Consider the following 27,858-nt stretch of genomic DNA (forward strand, 5'->3'; position numbering starts at 1 on the left):
TTTTCTTCCACGATGTAGGTCCTGAGTATAGAACCCGGTTGTCAGCCTTCATGGCAAGCGCCTTTACTGAACCATCTCATTTCTCCTAGAAGATTTTTTTTTTTTTTGCTTTAATTCTCTGTTGCTCTCTGCATTGCCTGTGACTTGCAAAGACCTTTTCTCCTGGCAGCTGCTTTAGTCTCTGTCTTTTATGGTAAGACTCCTTCCAAAATTCATCTTTTCTTATGCTTAATCTGTTACCAGTTGTAATAACAAAGTTGCCTGAGGCTGAGTTGTTAAGAGTTTTGGAGCCTGGAAGCACAAGATCAGGTTGTTCATCTTCTGATAAAGGCCTTGTGCAGGCTATAACGTGACATGAGAGACCCTATGACAAAAACTGAAGCTGGAGACTGCAAGGAGCTGCTCTCTCTTTTTGTAACAGCTTTCATGAAAACTCTCTCATTCCACAAAGCATTGAGCCCTTCAGTCTGTACCCTGATGACTTCTGTAGGCGTCTCCCCTTAGAGTGAGGCACACTGAGGACCAAGCTTCCAACGTGAACCTTGGAAAGATTCACTTAACCCATATGTAAACTGATGTATAAACCATAGCAGCCCTCCAGGCAGAGTTGCAGGTCAGGTCCTTAAGCGCTGAGCTAAACCCCAGGCACAAGTATGAAGCTCACATCACAACTGCACTGATGGCTCTGTGGGTGTAAGGTCCCCAACTATGAGGAGATTGCCCCAAGGATCTGGATACCTTCCCCAAGGAGACAACTTTACCTTATATTCTGGAAGACAAACGTAAATGATCTTGTCTAGGTGTTTCTTTCTCCCCCCTTCAACTGTACTTATGTCCAGGAGTCAAAGTTCTTTCTGGTCCAGCCAAGTCAGAAAGCCCATGTGTTGCCTGCCAGGGTGGGAGATTTAAGGTAGGTGCTGGGGTGGGGATGGGGCCAGGACAGATCTACAGTTCCTTAGAAAAACTCTCAGCTGGACCTGCTTTCTCCCTGTCTGACGCCACAACCTATGCATTTATTACCTTACCATGTCCTGTGGTCACTCTGGGCTTTGACTGTCATATAATTTGCCTTCTATTGTGTCTGCTGCCTACTGACTTTGGTCTGTCCATTACCATCCCTCAGTGCTCAGGTTGACGTTGCTTAACTATTGTTTTCTCTTTCATGCCTCTGTAACCCCTGTGATCTCAACTTTATTTTATTCCTCTTATTCCATCTTGCTCATTTCCAGGGGAAGCGGAAGTAAACAAGGAACCCTATCTGCCACACTAAATTCACAGCCCTGTATAGCTTTAATAACCCCAAGATGAGGCTGGTGAAGCTTCAGACTAACTGATGTTACCCAGGAAGAAATGACAATTTCGTGTCCTTTAGGAGCTCTCAGTTTTTTGGGGAAGACAAGGGCGAACAGATCCAATCATACCGGAGCTATAATGAAGGGGTCGCTGAGCAGCAGGGGCTCACAGGAGAAGCAGTTACAGGGAATGGAAGAGCGAGGCCCTGGTCGTATAACAGGCAGCAGTGAGATAGCAGCCAAGAACAGCCCTGAAGGGAAATAGCTCAGACTCATGACCCATTTCGAAGGCATGAAGGGGTCGTTGCTCCAAGTGTTATTTTGATTGACTGTTCTCCCCTGGCTGCTGAAAAGAGCATTGATTTCTGTATGTATGATCTGCTGTCAGAATGAGCTAACCCGCCAGAGAGGACACCTGACTGTCCAGGATAACCAACAGAGTAGCAAGTTTGTCCTTCTATCCTGCTTCCCTATAAACGACAGGTTAACATGAAGGTCAAATGTATGTAAATTGCCCCCAGACAGTCTTCCTAGGCCCCATTTCTTCTTAACAGGAAAATAGAAAGAAGTAATACGCCTCCCTCTGGAGAAAACGGGGCACAGATGAGCAGGGTGTAACATCCTTTGATTTCTTTAATGTTTCACAAGTGTTGAAGAAAAAAAGATCTAATTTTAAGCCAAGTCTATTACAGGTCATTTATTAATGAAGTTTGTCTAGCTCTCCAGGAGCATCCTTACCTAAGCATCCCGGGGAGCCTTGCATTCTGCCTCTACTAAGATGTAACTGGTCCTCGCTGCCCAGGATCCCAGGTGTGAGCAGCTTCTCTCCGCTCTGCCTCCACCATGGAAGCTTCCTTGGTATCTCTTAGCTCAGGCTTTGTCCCTGCTGCTGAGCCTGAGCTCACCATGGGCCCTGCGCTCTGTACCCTCTGATTGCTGGTGCTTAACCTTCTTTGCCACAGCATTTTGAAGAGACTTTGGGATTTCTGGCTCTCTCACCCAGGCCTATTGAAGCTGAGGGAGGGGTGTTTTCTGAAGCCTTCTGCCTGTACATGCTGCCCTGCAGTTCTTCTCTGTTGTTCACACTGGCATGGGATGGAGTGAGATGCCTTTCTCACAGAATTCCAGGAAGGAGGCAGAACAGGAGCCGACCAGCCCTACAGCTTCCAGACTTAGCTGGGCCCCTTTGCTGTACCCATCTGCCCCAGTTAGGTTTCTGTCTCTGGGATAATAAACACTATAACCAAAGGCAGTCTGAGAAGGACAGGGAAGAAACCACCATGAAGGGAAGCCAAGACAGGAACTCAGAGCAGGAACCCAGAGGCAGGAACTGAGGCAGAGGTCATAGAGGAACACTTACTTCTTCTTGCTTCTCCTGGCTTGCCCACTTTTTTTTCTTATATATCCCAGGACCACCTGAGCCTGGGGCAGCTATGCCCACAGTAGGCTGGGCCCCATATTGATCATTAATCAAGTTGCCTACAGGCCAGTCTGATGGAGTAGTTCTTTGGTTGAAATTTCTTCTTCCCACATATGTCTATGTCTGTGAATCACAGCCCTTCCAGGCTCTTCTCTGCTCCTGTTGCCCAGTGCACTGTAGCTCAGAAAGGGCCTTTGCTCTCTCTTTCTTCCTGTTCCTCTTCCTGCTACTCTCTGAACTTTAGGAAATCCTGATCTCCAAGTCCGTAGGTGCTGGTTAATATGTTCTATCAACAAGCCTGGTGGTTGCAGAGAGAGCACTCACCTTCACAAGTGCTTCCTTTGAAGGGCATTTTAGGAGCCACTTCTGGAGTCAGAAGCTGAATGCTGCTTTCTCATCCTTAGCTGGTTTCTTCCACCCCTGAGACCATAGAACATCAGAGTCCAGGACGGAAAGACCAAGACAGCCAGTTGTCCAGAAATTTTTAAAAAAAAAAAAAAAAAAGCATTTAAGAGCTTCCAGTTTCCAGGAGAGAAGGTTACACTGTGTGGAACATCCACTAGCACAATAAGAACATCTTTCAAGCTTCACTTTTAAAGCTAAAATGATGAGCTATTAAACATCTATAGTCACCAATGTAAGCAGTTTACTGTGGTAGACAGCATGGAGCTGCTGCTTACAGGTGGCAGTTAATCTCTCTCATGTGATGGGCTGTCCCCTTCTATGGTCACTTGCTTAATGGTCCAATCATGCCCCAGCATGTCTATCTTAGTTCTGTCTTAGGAGTCCACACAAATAACTTTCAGGGATATTAACCAGCAAGCATCTAAAAATTAAGCACAAAAGAAGCAAAAACATATGGATGTGAACAAAAGATGTAAAAATAGCATATACACATGCTGAAATTGTATTATCAAATGAAGATACTGAAACTCTTATATTTAAAAGAAAGAAAACTATGAAAAGTCATGTGCCACATTTGTTGAAGAACCACTCAGAATTTCTGTCAATTACCACAAACACTTTAAAGTTCAATGGCAATTCCCCTAAGACCTAACAAGCCTAAATATGTACACACCAAAAATAGAATCACAAAACACATGAAGTGAAAACAGAATTAAGATAAAGTATCTGATTCACAGTTGTGAGAGTGAACTCTCAGCCTTCACTACTTCTAGGCAGAATATAAGATGGAAAGACATTCAGGAAGGATATAGGAGAACTCTTCTTCTGTATCTAACTGAACTGCACAGGGCTCAACAGCCAATACAGGTAAAATATTCATTTTTTTTCAAGCACAATTGGAAAGTTCAATGAATCATACCCTGACCTAGGCAGCATAGCTCAGGAGATTTAAAATGATTGAAATCATATAGTATATAGTCTTTGATCGTAGTGCATCATGCTGATAGTAAGGGATACAGCACAATACAATATCAATACAATATTAAAACACTAGAAAAGTTTTAAATATATGAAACTGTGTGGCAATGAAATAGCCAATCACAACAGTGGATTCAGTTAGAACACTGGAAAGTGGGGGAATGTACCACTAAATACTTATATTTGGGTGGGAGGAAGGGACTCAAAGAATACAAGATACACACGTGAGTGAGGAAAACAAAACTTTACCTAGTTGGTTGTGGCATGCTTGCCAATATAGCACACCCCAGTGATGTTTTAGTTTGAATCTGAAATATCTCCCATAGGCTTGTGTTTACTTCTCAGTGTGGTAGCATTATTTCGGGAGGTTCTGGAAACTTTGGGAAATGGAGGAAGTAGGAAACTGAAGACAGGCCCTTGACACTTCCTTATCCACCATGATGTGAAAGCTTACCCGCATGTGCCTGTCACCCTTAACTAAGCCACTCCACCTTGAATTCCTAGCTTTGATGCACTAAGACCATCTGAAATCTTAAACCAAAGTGAATCCTTCTTCCTTTGAGTTGACTGTGTTAGGTTTAGTCACAGCAGCCATAAAACAAGCAATACAAAAATTGGTACCAGGAATAGGTTGTTGTTGTCATAAACCTGATTATGTGATTCATAGGCCTTTGGGTGCTTGGTTTAGGGAAGGTTTATGGAATTATCCATAAATACTTTAAGCAAAGCTTCATGAGTGATTCTTGTGGTGTTGGAAATACCAAATGCCATCATAAGAGTGTATAATAATGACTATGTTTATGAGATTTCAGATGTAGAACTTGGTGGGGGGGGGGGTTTATACCAGAGAGGTTGTTCTTGTTACATTTTGGCAGAGACACTCTACATTTTACTCTTCTCCCAAAGATTTGAGTAAGGCCAAATTCAGAAGTAATGTACTAATTAAGGTGGTAAAGGACATTTGCAGATAACATTGAGCTTACGTATGGCGTGCTTATTGCTGAATGCTTTTATCTAGGTTTATAGTGAAAATGGGGAGCAAAAAGCAGAGCAGATTGGTGTGGAAGGAATGGAAGTTAGCCAGAAAAGGAACCTGTGTAAAGCAGAAGAAAAGGAGACCATAATTAAGGAGATTGTAACTATTAAAAAAAGAAGCTAGGTTTCATTTCAGTCATGATGAGTAAGAAATGGCGAAACAGCTCAATTCCTGGTGGTAAAAGTGTGTGGTAGGTGCTAAGTCACATCATAGCAGACAGACAGAGAGAGAGAGAGAGCATGAGCACAAGGCAAGAAGGGGGCAGAGGTAGTACACTCCCCTATGCCCTGTGACCGACTTCCTCCAGCTGGGCTCTGCCTCCCAAAGTTTACAGACTTACCAAGCTGGGACAGTAGGAAGGATGCCTTGAAGTCATTTCAGGGTTTATCATGACCGAACGAATCACAAGCTGCAGGGCGTAAATCTGCACACTCATATAAAGACCTTATTTTTATGTAAGTGTCCATGCAACCTGCTCATCCAGAGCCTCTAAGCAGGTGTTTCCTTAGGTTGAGCCACCCAGGCACTGACAGAACACTGCAGCCATGGTCCATGAAGGCCATGGGGCCTGACTCCTGCTTAAGCAGGCAGCAGAACCAGATGAGATCTCCACGATGCCATTCAGAATGCAAGTTACAGGCTCATAGAGGCTTCCACCAAGATTCCAAGGAAAGTCCATGAAGCTAGGCAGTGTCCAGAGGGTGAGATTTCCATGAAGGAAGCTCCTAACAGATTAATGAATAAAACTTTGCAAGTGAAGCCTGAGATTCGGGGCATGCAGATGATCTGTGAGCTAGGAGCTAAGATCATACCACCACATACCCCTAAATCAGGCATGAATGAATCTATAGGATTTGCTGTTTCTGCTAATAAGTTTCAGTCTTGCTTTGGTCCTAATCTTCTTTTATGCCTCTATTCCTCCATTTTGGAATAGTAATTTGGTTATTTGTGGAAGGGGGCATCAAGAGAGAGTATTTCTGTGTAGCCTTGGCTGTCCTGGACTTACTTTTTAGACCAGGCTTGTCCCAAACTCACAAAGATCCGCCTGCCTCTGCCTCTCTGAGTACTGTGATGATCAGTGTACACCACCACGCCCAGCTTGGAGTGGTAATATCTAATTTGTCCTGTTGTATATTGGAAGAATGTGATCTTCTTTTTATTGTACAGGGGCTTATAGCTAAGAGTTGGCCTGGAAACCCAGTGGAGACTCTGGGCTTAGACATTTGACCAGTACTGGAAGTCAAGACTATATGGGGACTTCTGCTGATAGACTTAATGAATTTCGTGTTATAAGATTATCATAAGCCGTTGGGAAACAACAGTATAGGTTTGTCATTTGACTCTAAAATGTTCCACACAGGTTCACATTTTGAACATTTACTCCTCAGTTTTGATGGGGTTGTTCTGAGAAGTTTGTAAACTTTGGCAGGCAGAGCCCAACAGGAGGAGGTAGGCCACGAGGTGTGGGGGAAGGGTGCACTACCTCTGCTCATTTCCCACCCTGCTCTCTGTCTGTGGTCTGCTGTGATGTGACTGGCACCTGCCACCCACTTTCACCTTCATCACTGAGCTGTTTCGCCATCTCTTTCTCGTCATGATAGACTGGAACCCTCAGAAGTGATGAAGCAAGAGGAAAACCTTCCTCCTTCCAGTTGCCTTATGTCAGTGAATTTGATTACAGCATTGGAAAAGTAACTAAAAGAAGTTGCAAGATACATATCACCACACAAATACATATATACGTACACTTATACATACCAGTAACAGATGTGAAAATATCGAAACATCATACCATTTAAAGCTGATTGAAGAAAATGAACTATTTAGATTAAGTCTAACAAAAATGTGTATAATTTATGTCTGGAATTATAATGGCCAATGAAGAAATCATAGGAGAGCTAAACAAATGGAGTATTACCATTTGTAGACCAGAAAACACTGTAACGTTTGCTGCATGGTTCTGAATCAGGCTGATGGCAGGCTGAGTAGATAGAGATATACATGAAGTGAAATTATCCACAATGGAACACAGAGAGATTTTAATAAACCCCAGAGAGGGTGAGATGTGGAGGTTCTCATAGCCAGTGAGAAAGCTGGAAGGAACAGAAATAAGGAGGCACAGGTAATTTCTAGAGAGATAGTAACTAAGAATTTTTTCAGGCCTACTGAAAGACACTAATCCACATATTAAATATGTTCCAAGACTATGTAAATAAAAGAAATTCATATAGACAATAAATGAAACAACATACAGATTGCCATCCCAGGAATGACAAACTTATGACAAATTTTAATACAATTTTGCTAGCAATAAAAAGCCACATGTTATAAATGTATATTTATCCAGTCATGTATATTAAAATATATGAAGTGAAAGTTTTAAAAAGGGAAAGAAAAGGGAAAATGGAAAAATTTACAATATTACTGGAAGATTTTCTAGCTTTTTGTGACTAATACCACAGGCAGACACAAACTCAATTATAACAGATTTAAACAAAGCCATCACTTACCTTGCCTGAACAAGCACTGAATACCCACAGAGTGAATACACCTGCTTTTTTTTTAGGGATTTCAAATCAGCCTTTATGAATATGTTAGAGGTCTTGAAAGAAAAAGTGAATACATTCATTAAAGAAATCAATGAGACAAAAATCTGGGATGAGGCAGGCCTGCAGAGACTGATGAGTCAACCAAGGACCATGCATAGAGAGGACCTAAACTCCTGCTCAGATGTAGTCCATGGGCAGCTCAGTCTCCATTGGGGTTCCCTAGTAAGGGGAGCAGAGGCAATCACTGGCATGAACTCACTTGCCATTGTCTGTGTTTTCGTCAGTATCTTTTTTTGCCATTTTTGTTATTATTACTATTAATTAAAATTTATTCACTTTGTATCCCCTCCCTCATTTCCCCCTAGTACTATGCTCCCTCTTTACTGAACCATTTCTCTCCCCTAGTCTACTGATAGGGGAGGTCCTCCTCCCCTACTATCTGACCCTAGCCTATCAGGTGTCATCAGAACTATCTGGATCCTCTCTCTCTCTGTGTGGCCTAGTAAGGCCACCTCACCAGAGGGAGGTGATCAAAGAGCAGGCAAGTGAGTACACCTGCTTTTTAAGCATACCTGCAGCATTCCTCAGCCCCGCTCATGTACCAGTGCATAAAATGTGTAAAGGAAGACATAGCACATTTCAAGAGGTTGGAACTATGCTAGAAATTACTAAACTAGTAATTATGGTGGAACTAAGCTAGAAATTACTACCAAAAATACAGCACCCCCAAATCATGATACACCTTAAAATTAAGAAAAAAAAAGTTCCTAAATAGCTGATCAAACAGACATCACAATGGAGATTAGAAAATGCTTTGAACAGAAAGATCATGAAAGCACAGATATCAAAACATGTGGGGAACAAGTAAAGATGTGGAATTTTAAAGCCTGAATTGTGTATTTTAGGAAATAAGACAAACTCCAAGTTAATTAGCTGGGCAGATACCGTGAGAAGTTAGAAAATGAACAGCAAGAGAGTAGACGGGTAGAGTCTATAAAAAGAAGAAAAGAAATTGGTGAGACAGAAAACAAACATTTAGCAGAGAAAAATCAATACACCAGGAGTTGGCTCTTTGGAAAGACTAACAAAATAACAAGCCTTGCAGTCCCAAGCAAGAAAGAAGAAAGGGCCCACACTGCAGATGGTGCAGATGTTAAACACGTAAGAGAGAGTCGTGCCAGTGAAGTGAAAGCTTTAAATGTAATGAGAAAAATTCTGAAAAAAATTTGTAATTTACCAAAAATCATAATGAAGAAATGAAAAATATGAATCATTTTCTAGCCATTAAGGAGATTAAATCCGTAGTACAAATTTTTTATACAAATTACGCTGTGCTTCATAAGACTTGATTGGTGAGGTACAGCCTAAGGGCAGAGTGCTCGAATGGAATACAATCCCCAGGAAGGAGAGAGAAGAGGCAGAGGAGAAAGCAGAGAGGGAAAGGGGGAAGAAAGGAAGAAGAGAGAGAGGAAGGGTTTCATTGGTGAGTTCAGTCCTTCACACCAGCCTTTAAGAATATAGAGGAGGCGGGCATAACCTCCATGGAGAAACCTGATTGGGAGAACTATAGATCTGTCTTCATTCCTTAAAAAAAAAAAGCAACCAGAGCCCATCAGTACACAGAAAGATAAGACAAGTGTGTGCATGGTAGCACACACCTTTAATCGCAGCACTCAGAAGGCAGAGGCAGGAGGATATCTGTGAGTTCCAGGCCAGCCTGATCTACATAGCGAGTGCTGGTCCAGCCTGGTATAGTCAAGCTAGTCAAGGCTACAGAGTGAGATCCTATCTCAAAGAATTATGTAAATAAACAAAAACTGAAATACACAATTGTAAATTGTACCTCACTTGGGACTGGAGAGATAGCGCAATGACTTAACAGCACTAATTGTTCTTGCACTTTGCTTCATTCCCAGTGCTCATAACTGCCTATGACTCTAGCTCCATGGGATCTAGTGCCCTCTTACGGCTTCCACAGGCTCTTGTACACATGGTTCTCATATTCTTCCACAGGTTCACACACATGCACACAAACACAAGTTAAAATAAGTAAATCTTAAAATAATAATAAGATATCTTTACTTACCTGAGATCGCTACAGAAATGCAGTGTTGGTTTACGATTAGACAATTAATCAGTGTGCTTCCCCTATGGTAACTGACCAGAGGAGAAAAGTTACACAATAGTTTGTGAAGAGTACACAATATGCTTGCTGTGCTGACTAGTCCTATGTCAATTCGACACAAGCTAAAGCCATCTGAGACTTTACAAAAGTCTCAGTTAAGAAAAAGCCTTTATAAGACCAGGCTGGAGGCAAGCCTGTAGAGTATTTTCCTGATGGGCGATAGATGGAGGAGGTCCCAGCTCATTGTGGTGGTTCCGTCCTTGGGCAGGTGGTCCTGGGTTCTATAAGAAAGCAGGCTGAACAAGCCATGATGAGCAAGCCAGTAAGCAACACCCTTCCGTGGCCTCTACTTCAGCTCCGGGCTCCTGTCCTGTGTGAGCTCCTGCCCTGACTTCCTTCAGTGATGGATTATGACGTGGAAGGATGAGCTGAAATAAACGGTCTCCCTCCCAAATTGCTTTGGTCATAGTGTTTGATCTCCGCAATAGAAACCCTAACTAAGACAAGGATGACAAAAACTTCAACGAGAAGTCACAGGGAATGTCTCTTAGAGTAGCATTGTCAGGGTGTACAGCCTTGGTCAGTTGCCCTCGTTTCAAGGACTTAAAACACAAGTTTGTCTCTCAGCAGATAAAGTCCTGTGAACTTGAAAGATCTATGGGCAGTGTCTTCTGCTAAGCAGCTCACCCTGCTCCCTTTCCACTAGGCTTCCCTTCTGTCAGGCCTTCCTTTCGTTGGCCACACATCACTGCAGAGTGAGAGTGAGCCCATACGGTCAGTCCCACCAACCCTGCTTCATTCCAAACTCCCGCTGCCCCAGTTTGCTTTCCTGCGGTGTGGTAAACACCAAGACCAAAAGCAACTTGGAGGAGGTAAGGGTTTGTTTTTCTTACAGAGTATACAGTCCGCCACTGAGGGAAGCCAAGGCAGGGACTCAAGGCGGGAACCTGGAGGCAGGAACTGAGGCAGACCAGGGAGGAACATGTGTATACCGACTTGTTCTCACCCACTCTGCTTTCTTACACCACCCAGTCCCATCCACCCAGGAGCAGCACCGCCCACAATGGGCTGGGCCGTCTCATATCAAACATTTGATTAAGAAAATGTCCTGCAGACCAAGCCCCCAGTCCAGTCTGATGCTGTCCATTCCACAGTCGAGGTGCCCTCTTCCCAGGGTGACTAGTTTATATCAAGTTGACAAAAACTAGCCAGCACACCCTCCCTTTGTTTTCTAGCCCCAGAATCCTCTTTTGGGGATGACAAAAATATAGTGTCCTACATAAAGGCACCTCATGATGCTCATCAAACGCATCGTGATGCCAGTTGTCCTCTGATAAGCTGTCTGAGCTCCACCCTCATGGCTTCCTCTCAGTAAAGTGCCACTCTGAGCCTTCCTTTCAAGCCCTTGACTCACCAGGAGTGACCTCCAGGGTCTGCTCACACTCAAGACAGAGGTGCAAAGGCTGAGCACCTGCCGACACTGTGCTGCCAGGTGGCGAGCGTCTCTCCTTATGCGAAGCATCTCTCTCGTCCCCAGGATTGTACCAGGTGGTTGAGGGCATCATCTCGCCTGTCAGTGACAGCTATGGGAAGAAAGACCTGGTGGCTTCCCATCACCGAGTAGCCATGGCCCGGCTGGCCCTGCAGACATCTGACTGGATCCGGGTGGACTCCTGGGAGAGTGAGCAGGCGCAGTGGATGGAAACAGTCAAGGTGCTGAGGTAACTGGAGTCGTGTTGCAGGAGGAAAGGATGCGCCAGGTGGCTGAGGTGGCCTCAGCCAGAACTGCCCAGCTAAGACCAGAAAAAAAAAATGCCTCTGCTTACCAAGGGAGAGACCTGCAGATTCACCTTTTCAAAGGGGTCCCTGGGCAAAACTCAGTGAGAAGCTTCTGGTATTTGGGATAGTCTTGTGTTAGAGGACTGCCACACCAGGCAGCCGCTGTCACCATTGAGCCGCTCAGTGTGACTCTGATCAGGGGACTTAACCTCTCTGACCTCTTCTGACCTCTTCCTCTCTTGCAAAATGAAGATTTTATAAACATCTTTCCTGGCTGAGAACCAACAAATCGCCTTTAGTAACTGGGGCCTTTAATATCCTGTCATTGGCAAGTTTGAAAGCTGAACCTGTATAATAAGCCTTCTTTTCTGCTTGTTCACTAGATAGAGGCTTTACAAGGGAAGTGGATTATTTTAAGAACAGAAATAGTTACTCTAGATTGTCTTTTGTGGTTTGAATTCTTGCTAGTGTTCTGCATAGCCAGGACAGCTGTTTGAAAGCTCTAGACCAGCCCTACCCATTAGGACAGCAGGGCTCTGTCCTGGCTGCCAGAGGGGAGTAAAGCCGCCTGCCTCATCCCTGGTGACAGGCTGCTCTGGCAGAAGGCAACTGTAAGGTTATGACGTGCACACTCATACGGGCTCTACACCTGCTGTTAGAGAAGGGACCACAGTGAGCATTCATCCTCTCCAGGGCCACCTTAGAACCTGCTGCCAAACTGATAGGACGGATGTTTCGACACACTCTCTCCTGCATAAGCCAGATCGCTCACTCTGAAAACCTACACCTAGAACGTCTTTAAAATGAGCCTTTCTCACCAATGGCTCCTCTAGGCTGATGGAGAGGAGCAGAAGCAAGAGAGCAGATTATCCAGCAAAGCATTTAGCTTTAATAAGTACTCAGGAACTAAGGCTTTCTCCCCATCCACATGAGAGCCACAGTTGCTCAGGATGCAGGCCTTGAAGCCAGATTTATCTGAATGACTTGATGTAAGTGATTTGGCCTCCCTAAGCTTCAGGTTAGAACATCAGCACCTGCCGCGCAGGACGCTGTGTGGTTTCGATGAGACAGTGCAGGCAAATTAGCTAGGGGGTGGTAGGTGCTAACTAATGTCACCTGCCCTTCATACATCCATAATGCTGGCTGTGGCTGGTCCTCAAAACCGGAAAGCTGTTGGTGGACACATGGCTGATAGCATAGTAACTACATGCTGTTTTTGCTTCTGCTGTAGAATGCAGGTGTGAACAGAGATCCTGCCAAACACACTCTTTCTCTTTTGTCCCTGTGCCTGTTAGCCAAATACTCTGGACACTGGACACACGCTGGCTTCCTAGGTCCACCACCCCTGTTGCACTCAGAGTCCCACTGGTCTGGGTGAGGAGGGGAGAGGTCCAGTATTTCAGCTGTCCCTGGCGATTCCAGTACGGATCTAGGCTTGAGCCCCACAGCTCTGGTCCCGAATGAGAGAATCGGGATTCTGATCGGTGCTGAGAGCCACTTAGAGAACAGTTGGCACGAGGTCACTACCTCGGCTGCCAAACTCACTCAGAAATCTATCTTTAAGGCTCTCTCCCAGCCCAGGGCTTTCAGATTGCTGGCACGGACACTGTAAAGGTCCCAGGTGATTTCTGTTGTGCTGGTGTGCTTGAGACTCACCAACAGATTCAACAGTTTCTTTCAACAGATAGCTGATTAAGAATTTTTTTTTTTTAAAGCTTGAAAATCAGGCTAAACTATAAAGTCAAGTGATTTTAGAATCATGCTAAAAATCAGGCCCGGCAGCTACTGGAGTTAAATGTCCTCTTGATGGTGGTCACAGCAGATTTACAAAACAACATAGCAAAGCTCTCTCTGATGCCAGTTCACAGAGGGACTCAGTAGAGACTCTCTATCCTGATGGTGTTGTTTACTTCCCTGTCATCTAGGCCAACCTCCATGAGAGAGCCTTCAGAAACTGGGATTGTCATTTTGTCCTTACAGTGGGAAATAACTAAAAGAAATGATTTAACAAGAAATCTTATTTTTGCTCACACTTTAAACGTTTTTCAGCCCTGATCTAGCATTGCTATTTCTGACCCATTACAAAACAGAACATCAGGATGGAAGGATGTGGTGTAGCCAACTTACTCATTTCATGGTGGCCAAGAAGTAAAGACAGAGAGGAGCCCAGAATAAGGCCCAGGTCCCCAAAGACATATTCTCAATGACCTACTTTCTCCAACTAGGCCTCACCTCTCAAAGCTTCAGTCATTTTCTAAAAATGCCATCAAATCACAAATCAACCAGTAGTTGTTACTAATTAGGTGAGAGCCCATCTTTGAATGACTGGCTCCATAGCTAGGGCCCAGGCCTTCAACACGTGGACCTTAGAGAGTACACCTAAACACCAATCATGACAGTAACTTAGTTTTCCCTCATGTGTGGGGAAGGCCTTAGTCAAAGGGCCACTCTGTATGGGCTGTCCTCCACCCACATTACCTAGTGAACCCACTGCAAGCATGACCTCATGCCCTCGTTTTACAGAGGAGAAGCCTGAGGCTCAGAGCTATCCCACTGATCACAGTCACAGAGCAAATAGGCAAGAGGCGGAGCTCCAGCCACTGGAGCCACAGCAGGGCCATCATCTAAAACAGTGCCGTCCGCGAATGCGAGGTGGCTGACTTTTCCCTTGCCATAGTTACCCTTTGCTGGGCTTCCCTGAGCAAGCTTTTGAAGCCACAGAAACCATGTTCTCAGGGTCAGTTCAGAGGCCTAGGGCTGGGCATAATGGGGTACTCAGGCAGGCGGCAAAAAACCAGCAAGGACCACTACCTCAAGGAACAGAGTCCGCAGGGAAAATGTGCTGAGTCCTAAAAGTAAACCACCTCTGTCAAACACGACTGTAATAATGTTCCGTCGAGTACGGGGAAGGTGGAAGATAAATTGACTCACATGGAAGCGCTGAGGTTACCTATGTTTGGTGAGAAAAGAAAGAGCAGGAGTCTCAGTTTGAAGATGGATTGCTTAAAACTGAGCATGTCAAATTTGCATAAGTCTGATCATACCTAACATGCTCTGTGGCTTCACTTGAATTAACTCCCTTCATCTTCATAACCACCCACTGTGCGGGGGAAGGGGACCTCCATCATTTCCCATTTGCACGTGAGGAACCACCCATGCTGACTGCGACTTGAAATCACTCATCAGGGTGACAGCCGGCAGTGTAGGGGCTGGGATTCAACCCAAGCTTTCTCTCTTCTTCGAGCCCAGGCTCTAAGACACCACCTCCTAGCATTTTAAAACACAAGTTTATGGTAAGAGTGTGTTCTGGAGATGGTTGGAGGCTACACCATGCCAGAGCTTACTGTATGTAGCCCAAATCTTCACTGACTCCCGAAATCAGGCATTATCACTTCTGCTTTGTAAAGGAAAATAAATGCATATTTAAGCTTACATCTGTCTGTTTTTCAGAGTTTATGTCTTGGGCACCTACTGAACACTAGCACCTATTTTTCCAAAAGAGAATTACTGAGACTTGTGAACAGGGTCGCATCAGGCCACTTCTGCCCAGCTTGCATAGAATGTGGTAAAGTGAACTGAACAGGACTCTCTGCGTCATGTGCTTTCCTTCCTAGCCCCAGGAACACTGCCTGGCGCATAGTGCATCCTCGATATTCATGGAATGGTCTAAGATGTGTAGAAGCAAATCTTCGGTTCTGAGGCACTGGGGTAGTGTCGGGGGTCTAGAATACAACACACTTGAACCTGTGTGTTCACACTGCAGGTACCATCACAGTGAGCTGCTCAGATCCTCAGCCAAGATGGAAGGCCCAGACTCTGGCAAAATACCATCAGCCTCTGCAGGTGGGTGCTGGCCCCTCATGTACAATGGGGTAGATTCAGGTAAAGACTGACGATCCAATGGGATTTGTCCAGCTCTTGCAGCGTGGACAAGGAACTTGAGCCCTGCCTGGTCGTGTAAATATGTCCAAGGTCAAAAGGTCAGATTAGACAACCTGCCATTCCTACACCCACCACAACCCCATTACTTGTACTAATTTGAGGTTTACTGCCACCCTGTGACTGGTGCTTGTGATCTGAATTACAGTGAGGGCCACACAGGGACAAACTGGGGTTATTGAAAAGCCTTAGCCTTTGGATTTAAAAGGTTGAAGTTCTTCAGATAAAAGACTAGCACTTCCTAGCAGCCACTCAGTGAATTCCTCAAAGGAGGGAACTTGGCTTTAGGAAAACTGGAAATTATCCTAGGTTATCTTCTTTACTTCAAAACCCTGATCCCTACTTGTTCTTCTCCTACTTGGAAGAAGCAAGTCCTGTGATTTCAGACTATGTGAAGCCCTGGTATCCAGGGTCAAAGGCATGGCTCTCTCTTGCAAACACACAGGAATGGGATGGGTGTGAGAGGAAAGAATGAGACATGAGTCACTGGCTCCATTGGCTCCACTGGCCAAAATTTCAACAGGCCACATGTATGGTTTTTTTCTACTGCAGAGTCCCCAGCTCTAGTTGTGGGGCACTTCTACAACAAAAGGGTTCAAGACTGCCAAGGATAAATGCAATTTCTTCATTGCAGGATTTTTCCAAACCTTTTCTCTGTCCACATGCATTGTGACTTAGTGAGAAAAGGACAGAGCTTGTCACTTTTTAACCACGGCATTCTTATGATTTCCATTGGCTCTCAGAATTCTGAGGATACTCCCAAACATACCTCAGAAAGGACGTTAGAAACTTCCCAGCTCCTAAAGTTGCCATGCAGCTCTCAGGTGCTGATCAAAGTTTACACACAGCAGTATTACCATGAGTCTTATTAGAAGCATGAATTGACAGACCATGCCCCAGACCTCCTGAGTGGGAGGGACTCTGGGAGTGTGATATTTAATGATCACTCAGAGATGGCTGTTTTATCTCATTGAAACTGTATACTAGGCTGAGAGTCTAAAAAGGAGTTGTAGGGCCTCTCATATAATCCACACATTTAATATTTACTGTATTCCTCTGGCCTGTACTTCTTACCTCTGAGGGACAGCCCAGCTGTGGACCATGGACACGAAGCCCTCTGCTCATCATAGACAGAATGCTGTATCCTTTTGCATCTCTGTCTACAAAGTCCTGAATAATGCCAGCGGACACCATAAGAGACAGGCTCCGAGCTCAGAAAAGGCACTATACAGCCTAGCCCGTGCCTTGAGCTGGGCACAGGCTATGGGTGGAGGCAAATGCAGGCATCAGTGTGGAAGGCTGCTGCATGGAGGAGCAGAGAGTTGCACCCAAGTTTGTAGGACCAGTGGGCTGTGGAGCTTGGAGGCATTTCAAGGCAGAAAGGCAGAGATGTGAGAGCAGGAAGTGTCCACATGGGACACTGTAAACCTTGGAAACATCAGGATACCAGGGAGAGGTGAGGCAGCCAGGGTGAATGGGGAATGGCATGCTGAGCCCTACCTCGTCTATTGCCTCTCTGCAGGCGCTCACAGAACCCACTCTGACTCTTCTTGTTCCTCTTTGGAAACCCTGCCTATTCTGGGAGGCATTCAGAACCCACATTCCCAGTGACGCCAGCACTAGCTGCTAAGTCTGAGTTCACCCTCAACCAGAGCCCCTACCATCTGTTTCTGTCTATCTGGGGGTCCCCCTCTCTAATTGACCCTATGTTTGGGTTCTTTCCGAGACCCACCTGCCTCAGCCTTCAAAATGTTAGAAGTAAAGGCATGTGCCACCATGCCTAGCTTTGGTTGTTACTTGTGTCTTGTGTTATGAAACTGGATCTCACTAGATAGTCCTGGCTTGCCTCAAACTCACAGAGATCTGCCTACCTCTACCTTCCCAGTGCTGAGATTAAAGGCATGTACTACCACACCTGCTCGCCACCCCATTTTGAAAACCAGTTTTATTAATTCTGAAGAATTTTATACTTGGTATTTTGAATACTTTTATCCCCCTCACCTACCTCCTCCCAGATCCACTCCCCACTCCATATCCACACAACTTTTTGTCCTCGTTTTCTTGTTTGTTTTTTGTTTTAATCCATTAAGTGGGGCTGAAGAGATGGCACTACAGTTAAGAGCACTTACTGTCCTTGGAAGCCTGGGGTTTGGCTCCCAGCATCCACATGGCTGCTCACAACCATCTGTAACTTTAGTTTCAGGGAAACTGATTCCTTCTTCTGACCTCAGTAGGCTCTTGCATGCACATGGTACATATGCATGCACTTAGGCACACACACACACACACACACACACACACAGAGAGAGAGAGAGAGAGAATAAAAACATATCTATAAACACATGAAGCCCATTGGTGCAGCTAGGTACGCTTTTAAGTGTGCAGCCATCCACTAGAGCATGCCAGACTTACCAGGGGCCACACCATTATAGACAACTAACTCTCCCTTTCCTGGAAGCTGCCAGTAGCTGCTCAGGAGTGGAACTGCATACCTCCCCCTCCCTGCTGAGATTTGCTGGCTCAGGGTTGCACAGGACTTTTATGCACCTTTGTGATGCCTGTGAGTTCATGTGTGCAACTCCCCTGCTGTGTCTGGAAGACACTGTTTGTAGTCATCCACTGCCCTGGGCTCTTACAGCCTTTCCACCCCATCTTCCGAAATGATCCCTGAGTCTTGGGAGGAGGGCTATGTGATAATAGATACTCACTTTAAGGCTGAGCATTCTACCATCTTTTACTGTCTGCAGCTTGACCAACTGTGGGGCTCTGTGTTAATTTGCCATATTCTGCAAAAAAAAAAAAAGCTCATCTGATGAGAGCTGAGAGATGCACTGCTCTGTGGGTTTAACGAGACGTCATTAGGAATTGGTATAACACGGTTTCCATTAGTAGAGTAATATTAATAGGTGGTCCCCTAGGGGCTCTGACTGGCTCAGCCAACAGGTTCTTGGCCCCAGTAACTGCCTAGCCACCATAACCAGCACCACCCCCTTTTTTTTAACTTTTAATTTTGAGACAAGGCCTCACTAAGTTGCCCAAGCTGACCTTAAACTCTTGTATCCAAGGCAGGCCTTGAACTTGCAATCCTCCTGCCTCAGCCTCTCAAATAGCTCAGGTTGAAGGCCTGTACTACCAGACCCAGCTATCAGAGCAATTTTTACAGTGGAAGAAAACAAAAGCAACTAGACATTTAAATGTAAAGGGACACCGAGTAAATTACAGTGTGCATCGGAAGAAGAATCCACATCAAACATTTGAAGGAGATGGAGAAACACTGGGGAAGTGGGAGAACCTCCCTATGATAGTGTATGCATAACTTCAGATAAAAATGAGCGTGGTTCCATATTGTTTCTGTGACTAAACCAACATGGAAACCTAAGAAAATACACCAAAATGTCGATGGCGATAGAACCCACAGTCAGCCTGATGGGCTGCTGTTGTTGTTTTCAGCTTCAAACATTTACTGTTTCCATATGTTCCATCGTGAACACACATTTCATGTTCGTCCTCAGAAAGAGGAAAAACAACGACAACAAACATTTTCCTACAGGAAGGTGGGCTTTCCCAGCGTAAGTCTGGCTTTTCATGGGATGCCACATATGTTACCAGTGACATATTTACTTCTAAGGGCCTCTGGGAGCTGTGTATTTTATCGTGTATTTGTCACACTCTGGGATGGCAGATTACATGCTGAGCTCAGCACTGGTGCCAGCCAGATCTGGGCCTAACTGTCACTTCTGTAATTGGCAGACCTCCCTGGACTCATCTGTCCTCGTGTGGATTGCTGTGATCCTGGATGCTTGAGTGACACACTGGAATGGATGACACCCCAAGGCCTTTAACAACAGCAAAGCTGACTGTCACATCTCTAGTCTGTAAAGGTGGCCCTGCCCTTTGCTGATAAGGCTGAGCCTGGTTCAGAGAACTTTCCCTTTCTGTAAAATCAGCAGCCACTCAATCTTATGCCTATTTCGCCAGGGATGGTTAGTTTGGGTGCTGAGCACCAGGTGTCATTCCTAGATTCATCTCCTTTGTAGATCTTTCACAGTGTGTTGGTAGGATATCATGGCGGATGTCAGCATCCATGTCTGTATTCCTACATAGTGGCTGACAGGCTTTCTCTCCACCTGTCACTTCCCATAACTTCCATGGAAGCTTTGCTGTCCCCATCTTACAGCTGAAGAAATAGGCCCACAGGCAAGGCCACTTGCCCTGTGTCCCAAGAAATCTAAAATTCATACCCAGGACTGACTAGCCTCAAGATTGATTCTCTTTAATGCCATCAACTTAAGGCCACCAAACATTCAGACTTTTAGGTTTGGGGGCATTCTCCTGACAGCTTGTGTAAGTCTTGGCCCATCTTCTTTTCAAAGCTCATGGCTTTGAAAACATCAGAATACTCAACATCAGAATACACTCCTCCACATGAGAATATACTACTCACCAAAATCTCACCGACCTCCCATTTATGTCACCGCCTAAGTGCTGGGCAAGCCACACTGGCAGCCTTTATTCTTTCTTCATTATTATTTGGTGGGGGGCGGGGAGCTGCATGTGTGTTTGTACACTGTGCACAAGCAGTGCCTCAGAGGCCAGAGAGGGTCTTGGATTCCCTAGAACTGGAGTTACAGACAATCGTGAGCCATCATGTGGGTGCTGGGACTAAGACCCTGGCCTTCTGGAAGAGAAGTCAGTGTTCTTAACTGCCGAACCATCTTTCTATCCCCCAGGTCTTGAATTCCATATGTTGGAATTGAGCAGTTACTCAGTCTAAAACATCCGTAGCGTTTATGTCAATTTGAAAGGGCTCTGGGAGACCTGAGTACAAGCAGCCCGGAGCCGTGGGCTGAGGTACTTGTGGCCATGAGGATTGATCACTATATTGTCTTGTCTCATGGGATTACAGGCACCTCTAACCTCACAGACGTGCCTTTGATTGAGGGGCAGAGCGCAATCTTTTCTAGTCCTTTCTAGTCACAGCTCAAAGTGAATACTATTTCTTACTGTCAATATTAATGAATCGGTGTCTAACGTGGCAGTGGAAATGTCAAAAATTTCTGCACAAAACCGACTAGGGGAATCTGGGGAGGTGACCCCATGCTGGAAGGGCCAATGTGCAGACCCTGCCTGTTCAGATCTGAGAACTCCTATAAGAAGACAGGTACAGCTGTATATACGTGTAACCCTCAGAGAGGGTGGCAGACAGAAATATTGCTGGCATCCAGCTGGCTCAAAAGTGGTGAGCTCCAGGTCCGGTGAGAAGACCCTGTCCTACACACACACACACACACACACACACACACACACACACACACACACACAAACACACACACTCACTCATTCCTGCACTCACGCACGCACGCACTGAAGTGGGAGAAAGCTGTAGAAGACAAAAGTGTCTTGTCTGTTCTCTTACCTGTAGAAGTGGAGTGGATGTGCCCCAGGTCCCAGGAGATGTTGAAATCAAATGAGTATCATTGAACCAGTTGTTTGAAAGGCCAACCCCCTGTTCTCTTACTATCCTACAATGATCCAATAAATAAGAATTAAACGAAATCCTCAGAGCTGTTAGAAAATACAAATTCATACCAAATTAGTAAAGTCTGTTACTGAATAATTCATATCACAATTTTATTACCTTCAAAATTAGGAAATAATTCATGCTTCTTGGATGGATGTTTTCAGGTAGATGGGTAGATAAGTGGATAAATAAATGGATTAGTGAATGAATGAAAAGCAGTTAAAACATATAACACTCTGTGCCAGCCATGGTTCTAACTGTCTTAATTGGTGAACTCATTCAGTGTTAAAATAACCCCACAAGGTGAGCACTGCTAGCATACCCATTTGAAAGATCCCAGGAGCCACCAAATAGCAGAACCAGAACTGAGCATGAGGCGTCTGGACCTGTCTGTGGCCACTGAGAGCCTTGCAAGCACCAGTCAAAGAAAGTTCCAATGTCCTTGACTAGACCAGTATTCTGAGGCTACAACATTGGAAAAAATCTGTTTGTGTGATGATATCTGCTGCCATGACTGTGCCCAGGCTTGTCATCTCTTGTAGATGAGGAAGCTGATCAGGGCCCAGAGCAGGGAGGCCAGTTTCAGCGAAATAGTAGTGTTTGCCCCGGGAAGGCTGACCTCAGACCTCTGTATAACACTGCCAGTCTCTTTTCCTCTTTCCTAGGCCAGGCCTTGCTTCTTTGTAAGCCCATCCTCTGCCCATGACCAGATTCTTCCCAATACCCCCCTGTACAGAGGCCTAAACCAACCATTTTTATTCTGTTTTCCCCCAATGTGTGGCATTCCAGACTCTTGTCCTCTCTGAGTCTTCAGGATGACAAAGATGTGAGGCTAGCCAGCATCATCTTCTGGAATCATGTCCCAGAAGAACCAGGGTCCCAGAGTGTGCTTCTGGGCTTGGCTTTTCTCTTCAGATTAGCCCATGCTAGATGAATGATGTCAAAGCATCAGCAAAGGCCTTCCTTCTGGCAGTGCTTCGGGGCTTCCTGTTCATGGCGCATGTGCAGATTCTCACCAGCAGGCGGCAGCAGAACCTAGCAGCTACAGATGCCCCGGCTGGAGGCTGGCTGCACGTTTGCCAGTTTCCCAGCTGGACGGCCTGAGTGAGCCCTCTCCAGCCTCTCTGTGCCTTGGCTCTACCCCTGCAGAGTGGACACAGCAGGCCTACCTCATAAACTTGTCCTGAGGTCCACATGTTATTCTACACAGCCTGTCTAGTAATAGTACCAGGCTGTACTGAGAACCTCGAAAAGTTACCACAGTAGTGTTCTGTTAGACTGAAGTCCACGGCGCTGCCACACTGACCAGCTGTCCTAGAGCTTTGTCGTATTGCAAATGAAAATGAAAAAGCCACCCGCTGGGATCTTAGGGACCGTTTGGTTGTCCAGAGAGCCTGTTCCTTGTCAGGAGGTTTTATATGAAAATGCCGGGTCCTCGGGATAATATGAAAATTGAGGTGGTGACTTATACAATGCTCACAGCTTCTTGATCTTGGACGTTAGAAGTCTCATTACTCTTCAGATAATAGACTTCTGGGGACAACATAGTCACCTCTGGGACTCTGCCTGCCCAGGTCCAAAACAATCACAGACAGACTTCTGTTGGCGCACTGCGAACTGAAAAGCAAAATCTTTTTTGCTTGACCTGACACTTTGTCACTGTTAACCGAAAGCTATGATGCGGAAGTCATTTCTTGCAGCTGTATACCGGGAAAACACTTCAAATTCCTGTAACTTTGCCGGGGCCCACCCTTGTTTTGCAGCACTGCCCCAGCTGAAATTCCTCTGTGGAGCAGATGTCCTGCAGACCTTCCAGACCCCCAACCTCTGGAAAGACGAGCACATCCGGGAGATAGTGGAGAAGTTTGGCTTGGTGTGTGTGAGCCGGCACGGCCATGACCCGAAAGGGTACATCTTGGATTCCCCCATCCTGCAACAGTTCCAGCACAACATCCACCTGGTCAGGGAACCCATTAAGAATGAGATCAGTGCCACATACATCAGGAAAGCCTTGGGCCAAGGGCAGAGTGTCAAGTACCTGCTCTCTGACGCTGTCATCACATATATCAGGGACCATAGCCTCTACACCAAAGACAGTGCCTGGAAAGGAAGAGGAAAGTCTAGCTAGAGAGCATCCTGGGGAGTGGGCCCTTAAGGGCTTCAGCTCGCTCTGGGTTCTGTGTTTCCCGTTCTGTTTGTTTTGTTTCTACAGTGGTATTACTGTGGGTGGCTTCCTGCTCAAGAAGAGATTGTCTCTATGGCAGGGACAGTCATGTGTCAGAGCAATTTAAGTGGCGTGGCAGGTCATGGGATTAGGCAGAACCTCTCAGGGCCACTAATGAGGAGAGCCGCTTACTCTGTGTGAATAGTAATTGTGGAGGGCACGCTGAAGCAATTCTGAACATGGCAGGCCCTGAAGGGTCAGATCACAGTTGCCCTCAAGATTATTTTTTTAAGACTCAGGCCAGGTACAGCATGCTGGTATTGATTGGCAGGATTTGACAGGGTGCTAATTACTGAACCAGGGGGCCTTTTCAATGTCCTTGTTTCAAACAGTAATACCAAGTAAGGCTTCAGAAATCTGGAAACAGCACATCATTGATTTCCAGTGTGTCCTCCCTTGCAAACCATGGCCTGCCTGCCTGTGGTGTAGCGTTACACTCTTTCTGTGTGTGTTCAAACAGTATGTGTTTAATGTTTGTTTTATTATATGTGTGTGCAGGCACATGCACATGCGTGTGGGAGGAGGTCAGGGAGACATCAGAGTGCCCAAAGCCAGAGTTATTGGCAGATGTGAGCCACCTGTGGGTGCTGGAACCAAATCCAGTCTGACGGGAGAGCAGCAACCACCCTTAACCACTGAGCCATCTCTCTAGCCCCTCAGGCAATATTTTTTGAACCAGCGAGTATTTTTACACTGCTATATTCTAAACACCAGGATCACCAATGTCCTGATTCCTAAAAAGGAACTGAAGTAAACCAGATGCCTGGCTGTTTTAGAAGCTCTTTTGAATGTTTTATGACTGCCCGCCTGTTTGAATATTGGCAAAAGGATAAATAATAAATTGACATCAAAAAGTACTAATGAAAAGTTTCTCTTTTTTTTTCTTCCTTTGTTATATTATTAATGCCCAGTGTTCCAGCTGTTGCTCTTGCTTTTTAGCTACTCTGTGAAACTTGTTCTTGTTGCGGTCGAAGTGGTGGGAATTTAAAAATGTGTGTCCTGAGGACTGGAAGCAGAGTCATCCAGAAGGGAGTCTCAATTGAAGGATTATCCAGATCAGATTTTGGCCTGCAGGCATGTTTATGGGGGGTTGTCTTGATTGTTAATGTAGAAGCAGCCAGCCCACTGTGGGCAGCACCATTCCCTGGGCTGGTGGTCCTGAGCTATATAAAAAGCCAACTGAGCATGAGCGTAAGCAAGCCAGCAAGCAGTGTGCCTACATGGTCTCAGCTTCAAGTACCTGACCTGACTTCCCTTAGAGACAGACTGTGACCTAGAGGAATAAGGTAAAATAAGCACTTTCCTCTAATCTGCTTTTGGTCAAGAGTGTTTTATCACAGCAACAGAGATGAAACTAGAAAAGGGAAGGAATCACATCTTAGCATAAGCCGAACGTGGTTTTGTTTTTGTGCACCCTGAAAGATGAGAATGAAGTGTTCGGAGTTTGCCACTCCACTCCTTGGTTAACCTTTGGAACTCTACTCTTTGCACCTACTGAAGGAGCAGCAGAAAGTCTGAGACTCCATGCTCTGTACTGGCCCTCTCTTTATTATATATTTAGTGATACAGAAAAGCAATAGGCCGGGCAGAGAGGATCTAATAGCCTCCTAAAACTCTCAGTATTCATGCAAACCATGAAACAGGTAAGTAGGAAATACAGTGACCCTCCTAAAGGTCCTACAGACCTCCCTCCTTGACTGGGTTCTGCCCACTAAGAGGTCCCTGAGAGCCTTGCTACTCAGGGAAACAAGGATCAAATAGCCTTGCCTAAAAACTGCCATGGCACATAGTAGGATTTTAACTCCTTTCACCACTGTGGAGTCTCTCTCACTCCAAAGTGGAGTTTAATTAGGCCTGCTCTGAACCCTTCCAGCTCTAATTTTCTTTCTCTTTATTACTTAAAAAAAAAAAAAAATCTCTTTACTTAGTTTGGGTTTTGAGATTCCGTTTTGATTTGTTTTTGTTTGGGGTCATTATTTTTTGGCAAGGTTTCACTCTTATCTCAGACTGGCCTGGAACTTGCTGGGTAAGCCGTCTTGACCTGGCCTCATCAGTTTTTCAGCAATCCTCCCGCCTTGGTGCTGGGATTCTGAGCACACACCACCACTCCCAGCTCCGTCCTGATTTTCTAAGACTGAGTGCTCTAGTTTCAGCTTCTTGGGCTTCTTTGGGTCCGGTACTATCTAGCCAGACTGGAAGCTTCCAAAGCTCAAGGGATTTTAGGAGGAAATGGGTTACTGCACTCCCGGAGCTAGCCCCAGGCAGACTCTCCGCCCCCTGCAAACGACTCAACAGAATCTGCCTTTCTGATGAGATTCGCTGGCTTCAGCATCGCTCACTTCATCAAATGGTCACTTGTTTCATTAAGCTGAAGGTACCGCTGAGACTACATGGTACTCTGATGAGTAAGTATCCTCTGAGTCACATGGCCCCACTGTTCTGTGTGGGCGGAGGAGGGAGAGAACAAAAGCCTGCAGACACAGACGGTGCTATCCAGAAGGTGAGCTAGAAAGGGAGTCCTCGGATTTGAGAACAGGAATCTCAGCCTCAACAACAGACCTTTAGGGCTCTATAATTCTGCCTGGATAACTCTTTCCTGGCCTGTGCAGTGTAAGGCTCCTTCTTCTGTGCACAAGATGTTTATAGTTGTTGACACTCTTCAACTGTAGCAACACAACTTGCCCAATAACATTTGTCCAGACACTCAGGACATCGGTTCTAACCGCACTTGAGACCCACTGGTTCAAGGCTATGGTGGAGGTGGGGGAGAGAGTAGGGGTTTTGTTGTTGTTTGAGCTTTCTTCACAGAAGACCAGTGAGAAGTCCCTACCATGCATGAAGTCATGTTCATTCTAGGGCACATAGTGCCATTGCATAGGAATTAGAGCACCCCAGCTTTCATTCTTCCTATCTGGGACTCACAGCATCTTTCTGGACTTGGTGTTTATAGCTGAGGCCTATGGCCTAGCCTTCTGCACTGGCATCTAGGGCCTGACAGGTGCAGGCTCACCATGTGGGAATTGGTTGTTTCCTTATTGTTAGGAACTTTAGGAATCATCTATTCAAATCACACATGTTGAGGTCCTTGTAAGTGCCAGGGGTGAAATGGTGAACAGTCACGGTCTCCATCCTTAAGGAGCTTATAGTACGGTGGAGAACAAACAAGAATCCACAGATCACAAGCTAAGCTGACGGCCAGAGGCAGCCAGTTCTCTGTAAAGCCAATGAAGCTTGAGCTTTGACCCCCCCACTCTCCAACATCCTAATTACGTGGGTAGCTACATTCCTGATTATCTTTTTAAATGGGTCCCTTTGAACTTGTACAAGGTATAGATTCTCATACAGTGTTTGTCCCTGACGGTGTAGACCACAGAGAAAGATTAATGGGCCCTGAGGGAGAAGGGGTAAAATGGGCAACATGGAGAGCTGCAGTCATCACTTCCTCCTTAACAAGGTGCCAGTCACTATACTGCACCTGACCACAGGTGACCCGCATGCCATAGCCTTTCCATAGGTTTGGTAGCCTGAGGGCATGCCTTCCTCTCCCCCATCCGTCCCATCACCGTGTGGTTTCTGCTAGGTAAAACATAGCTACCTCAGTAATAAAAGCCTATGGTGTGGGGGTGGGGTGCACCTATACCTTAATTCCTGTCTCCTGCTTTGTCTCACTGATTCAAGTCACCCTCCCCCCTTCATAGCAGAAGGAAAACTCCGTATCCCTGCTCTGCCCCTGATCCACCGCCTGGCACCACCCTGTGTGCTGATTTCACATTCTCTCTGCTCCCTCAGGTGTCCTCTGTATCTTGTTTGCCTGCATATTTTGTTTATTTTGCAAGAACAGAAAAACAGTGGTTCAGGCTCCCGAGTAAATAGAATTTCCAGCCTTAAATAAAGGTTTCTCCTGTGATACTCTTCGCCACCCAAATGAGAATGGCACTGTATCCTTGCCTGGGGAAAGAAATTTTCATTTCTAATACTGTCTCTGTCACTTGGGACAGAATGATGTGAAATCCCATTTCAAACCTATAGAGCTCCAACTTTGCAAGGCGCGTTTAGTAATTGGGTTAATACATGAATATGTATTTTCTTAGCCTTGTCCTCGCTCTCTGTCCTGACAATGTTGCCACCCCTCCCATCTGTAGAGGTCTTCCTACATCATAGTATTCCGCTTCAGTCATCAAGTTATTTTCTTAGCCCCAAACCTGACATTAGATGCAAATATGAGCGACTGATAAATATATCTCTGTAGTGATTCACAGAGGCGCATGCCTCTGAATAGTTTAGTATTGTTTAAATAACTTCAGCAAATATTGCTCTTGACAGCACAGACTGTAGGGACTATAAGAGGGACTCTAGCGTTCACAGGATTTATGTTTCTAAATTAGCAAACACTGAGTGAGTGAGGGTTTGGGCCTGAACAACGGTATGCCCTGGTTCAGGTTTGGGAAGCCCCGCCCTAGCTCCTGTTGCAAATGCACAGTGCTGCATGCCCTGTTGATACAACCCCTGGTGCATCCATCATGTTACCTCCTCTTCTACTTTCTTTTCTGTTGCTGTGATAAATGCCATGACCAAAAGCAAGTTGGGGGG

The 27,858-nt window shown here is 45.5% G+C and overlaps 1 protein-coding gene across 2 annotated transcripts in view; it reads left to right on the plus strand.

Annotated features, from left to right (window-relative positions):
• The window catches only part of Nmnat3 (nicotinamide nucleotide adenylyltransferase 3), a 109,088-nt gene extending 84,963 nt beyond the window's left edge, over nucleotides 1-24,125 (plus strand). The window contains exons 3-5 of one of the 2 annotated variants that reach the window (XM_055629472.1): nucleotides 11,343-11,526; nucleotides 15,348-15,427; nucleotides 22,808-24,125. In XM_055629472.1, the coding sequence (XP_055485447.1) occupies nucleotides 11,343-11,526; nucleotides 15,348-15,427; nucleotides 22,808-23,172 (629 nt within the window). In that variant the 3' untranslated portion in view covers nucleotides 23,173-24,125. The remainder of the gene's footprint in view (nucleotides 1-11,342; nucleotides 11,527-15,347; nucleotides 15,428-22,807) is intronic. The other variant, XM_055629473.1, reaches the window with a different exon arrangement.
• The last annotated feature ends 3,733 nt before the right edge of the window (nucleotides 24,126-27,858 follow it).

Source organism: Psammomys obesus, unplaced genomic scaffold (genome assembly GCF_907164565.1).
Source record: "Psammomys obesus unplaced genomic scaffold, mPsaObe1.curated_primary_1811, whole genome shotgun sequence".
NCBI lineage: Eukaryota > Metazoa > Chordata > Mammalia > Rodentia > Muridae > Psammomys > Psammomys obesus.